This window comes from Calypte anna, chromosome 26 (assembly GCF_003957555.1).
Source record: "Calypte anna isolate BGI_N300 chromosome 26, bCalAnn1_v1.p, whole genome shotgun sequence".
NCBI classification, from domain to species: Eukaryota; Metazoa; Chordata; class Aves; order Apodiformes; family Trochilidae; genus Calypte; species Calypte anna.
Genome location: NC_044271.1, coordinates 4,371,388 through 4,378,680, shown reverse-complemented (window position 1 = coordinate 4,378,680; position 7,293 = coordinate 4,371,388). Strand labels below are relative to the sequence as shown.

Below are 7,293 nucleotides of genomic sequence, written 5' to 3'. Positions count from 1 at the left end.
GGCCAGCCCTGCCGCCTCGCTGCTTTTTATAGCACGGGCGGGTAACGCGATCTGCCGGCCCGAGGGGAATTCCAGCCCGAAACGTTCATGCTCCCAGATCCAGGTGATTTGCATAATATGAACCACCGGGTCCCAGCCCAGCGCTGCCTTGCCGGGAAATCTGGGTTGGCCAGTTTAATCATTGTCAGAGCCCTTGCCCTGCCGGTGCCCAGAGTTTCACTCACACCAGCTCCGCAGGGTGTTTTCTTCGCTGCCGTTTGCCCGGCTCGTGTTTGTTTGCTGGCAGCAGCAACTTCACTCAGCTCCTGCTGCCAAGCAAACACAGCCAGCGGGCCCGGAGCGGGGCCCGGGAATGCAGAGCCTTCCTGGTGCTCTGAGAGGCCCGAGGGCCCGGGACGTTGCCCCGAGCTCGCCCCCGAGCATCCCCAGCTCGGAGGAGCGGCTCAGCCCCGGCACTAGGAGGGCATTGCCTGGGTGCCTTGGCCACGTTTGGAGCTGAGGCTCAGACACTCCCTGGTCTGACACAGGAGCTTCTCCCGAAGGGGGAGGAAGGGCCCATAGACCAAATGGGGCAGACATGGGAACTAGGACTCAGGTGGGCTGTGTGAGGATGGACCAGAGGTCAGGCAAGTGTCCAAGTGTTGCTGTTGTCTCTGTTAGGTTGATTTTTGCCTTGGGGGGTGGGCTGGTTCTACACCAGCCACTGCAGAACAGTGACAGCTCATTCTCCATAGTTTCAAAAGAGTCTGGCACAGGCATACGGGCACACTGAGTGGGCACACAGGCCAGGGGGCAAAGCAGGGTTGTGGAACGCAGTAGGGAAATTACCCTAGATAATTGGCTCTTGGTCAGGGGTACTTGGTACCCTGTCTGGGTATGTTCATGCTGGCTTTATCCCTGTACCGGTAGAGGAACCCTTGGCCAGTCCAAGCCAACAACTTGGCACCCATTTGCCCAGTGCTGGTACTTTGCTGAACCAGCCACATCCACACCACACACCAGGGCACTGTGTGCACAATCACACAGCCACCTCTACATCTTTGTCATTTCAAACTGGTGCCTGGCAGCAAACCATCTCATTTGATGTGATAGTGACAGACTGTTGCAAACATGGATGTTCTGCCTTGGCCCATGGGCCAGCCAGAGCAGGGTGGCTGTGTGTCCCATCCCCCTTTGTCACATCACCCTGGCCTGTTGTGCTGCACTGTTTCCCCAGGGCAGGCAGGGCCATTGTGCCAGCCAGGAGGCATAGGGTCATGGTAGCTGATCACCTGCCCCAACCTCATTCCTCTGCGGCACAGTCACAAGTGCTGGGTGCTGCCAGGTGCTGCCAGGCTCTTTTGTTTCCCAGGCACAGCATCCCATGGCACACAGGGACATCCCGAGAGCAGACCCTGGGGCGAGCCAGGACCACCAGGGAAAACCCAGCACCGCAAGCCTGCGTTCAGCCGGGAGCCAAGCCAGGGCTCTGCTGTGCCCGGGACCTGGCTGCCTGGTCAGGCTTCCAGCACTTGTGGTTGGAAACCTGCCCCTGGGGAAGATTTTTCCACTCGATGCTGAAAAGCAAAGTGGGAGATGACAGCTCTGAGCCAGCACCCTGCCCAACGGTGAGCAGGGCACGTGGCGTTTAGGAGTCTCCTGCCCAAGCCTTGCCTGGCCCACCCATGGCTGTCCCCCACCCTTGGGATCTCATCAGGTGCTTGATGGGGCTCTCTGGCATGAAGCACACTAAGCAGCCCCTTTCCCAGGGCTCCCTTCTCTGCAGACCCCAGGGAAGTGCCATCAGGGAAGTGCACCCAGGCTATGTCATCAGAGGGAGAGGTGCTCTAAGGGGTGACACCCTCTATCCCCTGGCATTTGCTGGATATGCTGGAAGCCCTCTTGGTCCTCCTGGTGCCCAGGCTGACCCACTCCTTTGCCCTGTCTTTGGGATGCCAGAGGACCTGGCCCATCCATCAGCACCCTGCAGGCATCCTATGGCTTTACTGACCTGGAAAAGTGGCCTTCATGCCTATGTGCTCACCCAGTGTCCCACAACCCTATAATGAGTTGTGTGGAGCAGATCACAGCTGGGGACTCTTTCTGGAGACCCCGTGCCAAGAGCATGGGACAGCATAAGCCTCTCCTGGAGTGTTGCTGTGCCCTCCCCAAAGCCACCAAGCAGCAGCAAGGTGCTGAGTTGAGCCCATGGGACCCTTCACTAGTGAGGATCAGCACTGAGGGGGATAAGGCAATTCTGTGAGCTTGGGGATCCAAACTCCAAGGACATCTTCAAGCATGTGGGGAGCACAGAACAGGGTACTGCCAGCCCAGGCTTGGCACCTTGCTGCGTTGGGAAAGGGCTGGTCATGAGCTGGGACACAGCAGCCACCAAGAAAAGGTGTGTGTGGTGCAATGGGTAGGTGGCACACCAGGTGGGAGGGGGCTGCTGCTGATGTCACTTTGTCTGCCAAGAGTAATTGGGCCCTAAATACCACCCCATTTGTTCCCCCACAGATCCTGTTTGCTCTGGCAGCAGTGGTGTGGTGGTGGGCAGGGAGGCAGAGACTGAGACAAACCATGGCACAGGCTGAGGGTGATGCAGGACACAGCTCTGGGGACTGGGGTGGCACTGGGGGAAGTCACCCCCCAGAGATGCTGTTGGGCTGGGCTGGCAGGAGCAACACCGTGAGTGCACTGTGAGCTTGGGGCCAGGATGTTCTGGTGTGGGGTGCCCAGGCAGGGAGTGGGGGGTGCCAGGAGGAGCCACATCCTGGGGGGCTGTGGGGCACAGCCCATTGGTGGTGGCTCCCTGCTCTGTTGCTCCCTCTGACCAGTTTAACCACTAATGCCTGTCTGGGAACAGGAAAGTGGAGCTTGCTGGGGCTGAGACCCTGTCCTAGGGGACTGGGGGGTACAGGTTGGTGCCCCTGCCCCTCAGCAGCTCTGGCAGGGCAGGTTGGCTGCTCTGAGGGGCTTTTCACGTCCAGAGGACACCATATGGTGGCTGCTGAGGCGTCACCTCTGCCACCCAGCATCCGACCCCAGCTGGGTAGACCCGGGAGGTGTCCCCGCTGCCCCTGCAGCTCCAACAGCTCTGCCGAGCCACGGGTCCGTGGATCCGCAGCCGGGGCTGCCACCTGTTGGTTGTCCCCAAGGCCACCACTGTCAGCCAGGCCAGCCGGGCTACGGGGTGTCTCCAGGGAGACCCCGGGGTGTGACCGGGCAGGGGAGAAGCAGCCACGGCGGGCAGGAGACCCCGAGCCCCTGCCCCACATCCCCCGGCCCGGACTGCTCGGCGACTTGGGGATTGATGCCATGCCGTGGGTTTGGGGATGTTGTGGTTTGGAGCATCCACCGGGTTGGAGCCCTTTGTCTGCTCCTCCTCCTCCTCACCAGGAGAGGGGCAGAGCTCCTGCTGGGTCTGTGCTTGCTCCACCTCAGCCCCTTGTTTGCCCCCAGTGCAATCCTGTGTCTGCTGTGTCTCCCTGAGGACTCATCCTGTAGGATGCAGATGACCTCCTGACAGCACACAGCAGGGCCAGGAGTGCTGGGACACCAGGTCACCTTTGCCAGGGGCAGGAGGATGGGACAGGCAGTTCCCACCTGTCCTCTCCTCCTCTTCAAGGCCATCTCTGCTCTGTTACTTCATTTCAGAACATTTTATTTGTGAGGACAAAAAGGCAAAGAACAAACACAGCCATTGAAAAAACATGTACACCATAAGGACCAAAATAACTTACACTATTTACAGAAACATATAGAGGTATAAAATATATACACACACACACACACACACCCCCCATTGTCCTCTGTGAAACCCCAGGCTGGGCTGCACAACCCAGCAGAAAAAAAAAAAAAAATTAAAAAAAAGCCTTGACAAGAGTTGCCCCTTTGCAAACAGCTCTGAGAAAGAAAAGGCACCTGCTTTTTGTGCTACTTGTGCAGCAGGAAGAGGTGACAGAGCAGGCGAGGTGACACTGGACCAGAGGGTGCTGGGTGGTCCCAGGACACGGGGGATTTGGAAAAGCTGGCAGGCTTCAAGGGGCAGAGCTGTTATGGACCAGGGGAGCAGCCCCTGGGGTGGAGAAAGGCACCAGGCTGTGCTTTTCTGGGGGGGAGGGCCTGGGGACCCAGAGCCATCCAGCTCCATCCCAGTTACAGCTGGAGCATCCTGGGAGAGTGACCTGGGGACCCCTTCAACCCCAGGAGGGTGAAAGGGGGCTCAGAGTGGGAGTGCAGCCTGCAGGACAGAGAAAAGCTCATGAGCTTCCTGAAAAGCAAGTGGGAAGCCTGTGCTCTGCAGGGATGGTATCTGGGCCCTATCCAGAATAGGACAAGGGAAGGACTGGGATGGGGGCACTGGAAAAGCACCCTGGGGAGCAGGCACTGTTTCTGCAGCACCAAGGCAGAAGGCAGCATCTGAGACCCCAGAGGAGCTGTGAGTGGAGATCCTGGAGGACAGGGCACTGCACAGGGATCCTGGGGGACAGGGCACTGGTGCTCCAACTCCTCAGAGCTGGTGCATGGCACAACCCCTTTTGTGCTATAGAGCTGTGGGTGCCAGGAAGGGGGCTGGGGGTCAAACAGTGGTTTAGAGGCCCAGTGATTTGGGGCTCCTGAGTCACCTCCACCATTGTGTGCAAAGCTGAGCTCTGGGCCAGCACTTACACCCTTAGCAGAGTGGCCCCTGGGTGCTGGAGAGAGGAGACCCATGGAGTGAGAGGCAGGGCCTGTGGATAAAAGCATCCCACAGCAATCTGAGGAAGCAAAGGAGCACCCTGGGTTGTAGGTATCATCACACCCTTGGCACAAACCAAGGCATCCAAGGGTGAAGGAAGATGAGGTGCATGGTGCAAAGGCAGCTCCACACTGGAGTGGAGGGGCTGGCAGAGGGGCTCAGAGACCACACAAAGGGTCTGGAGCTATGCAGCAGTTTAAGTCCTGAGCCTGAGGAACACCCCAGCACAGTGCAACGTGACAAAAAAAATAACTGCAAACTGCCCTCACCTTCATCCCTGGCCTCACTTCCACCTTGCTTGTCCAAGCCCACCGCCCCCCAGAATGTGGGCTGAGTTCTGAAGCAGTCCCAAGGGCCACCCTTGCTCAGCCACCTGCATGTTGGGACATTGTGCTTTAATATTTGGGGGTAACCTGACCCCCAACCAGAGCTGCCCATTCCCAGGGGAGCAAGTAGGGCCCTGTCCCCTGCCCTGAGCAAGAGGAGCCCCAGGGTTACAACACTTTATATTCAGCACCTGGGATAGGATCTAGAGTCAGCTCTATTTTGGGGGGTAAAAAATCAAGCATCACAGATGAGAACCAGTTTCTCTCACTGACCACCTCCATTCTGGATGGAGGCTTTTACTGCACATGTTCCCTGCTGCTGCTGCAGCCATGTGCTTTGCACAGCCACTTCCCAGAGAGAAAGGGTACCCTGCATCCACAGAGAATCCCTGTGAGAGCAGGGGCAGTGACACAGGCTGAGCTGAGCTGAGCCTTTCAGGGGTCCTTTTTCATCCTTTAAAGGGACAAGAGGGACCACTTCCAACAACTCAGTAACTACCAGCAATGTCAAGCCTCAGTCCAAGCATCCCACCAGCAATGGGAGGAAAATCTCAGTGTTGTGACTCAGCTGGGGTTCCTGCAGCAAAGGAACAAAGCAGGGTGCTGGTCTTGCTGCACTGCCCAGGAAGGGGCAGGTAAGGGGATGTGAGGGGTGGCTCAGACATGCAACAAGGTGGGGGTGAGGCCACATAACTCCAGAAAAAATTCAAGTGTCAAAACTGAAACAACAGCATTGATTAAGAGAAGAAAAAATAAAAACACAAAGTCCCCTCACCTCACTTCCAGCACAGCCGACTCCATCCTGACCCAAACTCCAGCTGCTCCTCCACAAGACTGATGGGCCAAACCTGAGCAAGGTCCATTGCCCTCAGCAGGAGGCTGAGGGCAGAGCCTGGTGGATGGAGTTACAGCTTATGGTTCCCAGTGATGGCAAAACAAGATGGGCCAGAGGAGTGGAGGTGACCAGTCCAGCCTTGGCTTCTTTGCCCTCTCTTGCTTTGTTTCTGCATCTCAAGGGGATGCAGGAACCCCCCACAAAAGCCCTGCTAAGGGCCAAGGTGTCAAGAGCTGGGCCAGGCAGCCCTTTAGTTCTCCACCAAAGGGCAGGGTGGGCACATGGGAAAGAGGCCAAGAGCTGTGGGTCACCTGAGGTTATGACTGGGGTTTGGAGAATGTCAAGGGGAAATGCAGAGTTGGCCTACGAAGATCTTCCCAGGCAAAGATGCCCAGAGGTGAACACTTCCAGTTGCTAGGAACAGGTAGACAGAAGATGGGGAAGGATGGATCCACCTGGAAATCCTTCTGCAGACCTCCCACAGCAGAAAGGTTGTCTCAGTAGTAATATCTTCAAAGGAACAGGCCCTCTATGCCGTGGTCCTGGCCAGCAGACACCAATGTCCCCATGGCCGTGGAGTGGAGAAAGACTCCTGCAGGAACCAGCCCTGGAGCCAAGGGAGAGAAGCAGCACATCCCAGGGAAGGCTGCACGAGCCCACAGCAGCAGGAGGGAATTGAGTGTCTCTGAGGAGCCAAGAAGCATTGACCCCCAGGAGTCCCAGCAGGTGTTGCAACAGGGTGGGTGAGAAAAGAGACAAAACATTTCCTCGTCACTGGAAAACAACTGAGAAACTGCCTCCTTGAAGGAGCTGGCAGTGCTCGAAGTATCAGATGAGATGTTGTCCAACTCCTTGGGTCAGGCACAAAGAAATCCCTGTCCCCAGGCTGGATTCCTGTAGATGACACGGTCTTGATAGCAAGGGAGAGGTACCCCAACCTTCACCCTCCTCTCATGTCTTCCAGTCTTTCTGCAGTTCCTAGTTGGACCCTGTGGGTAACCTCCTCCCACTCCAGAGCTTCACTGTCAGGTCACTGAGAAACAAAGGTGAGAGGGATGCTGTGACTCAGGCGTCCTGGCAGTGCCAGCACCACCAGGAGGATGCTCCCACCCCCAGCCCAGGGCAGCATGCAGCCCCCAAGACTCCCAGGCTCTCTTCTCTTGGTGGAAGGTTGCCCAATCCATTTTGGGGAGCAGGCAGGCCCAGTGGGGCTCAGCCTCCAGCTCACCCCACTGGAGGCAACTGGGAACAAAGGGAAATGGTGAGCTCTAGGGCTGATGCCAACAACAGGACTCCTGAACCCTAGAATGAGCTCTAACTTGGCCAAAGCAGTGACCCCAGGGCATGGACTGTGCTGGGGGTGGCCGCTGACTCCCGCCCTACCACCCATGCAAGCCATGGCTTCCACAGAG

At 57.5% G+C, this 7,293-nt stretch overlaps 1 protein-coding gene across 2 annotated transcripts in view; it reads right to left on the bottom strand.

The window, feature by feature from the left end:
* Positions 1 to 5,244: 5,244 nt before the first annotated feature.
* Positions 5,245 to 7,293, bottom strand: part of KIF21B (kinesin family member 21B) — a 34,622-nt gene continuing 32,573 nt past the window's right edge. For both annotated transcript variants that reach the window (XM_030465426.1, XM_030465428.1), the window contains one exon: positions 5,245 to 6,914. In XM_030465426.1, coding sequence (XP_030321286.1) covers positions 6,860 to 6,914 — 55 coding nt within the window. In that variant the 3' untranslated portion in view covers positions 5,245 to 6,859. The remainder of the gene's footprint in view (positions 6,915 to 7,293) is intronic.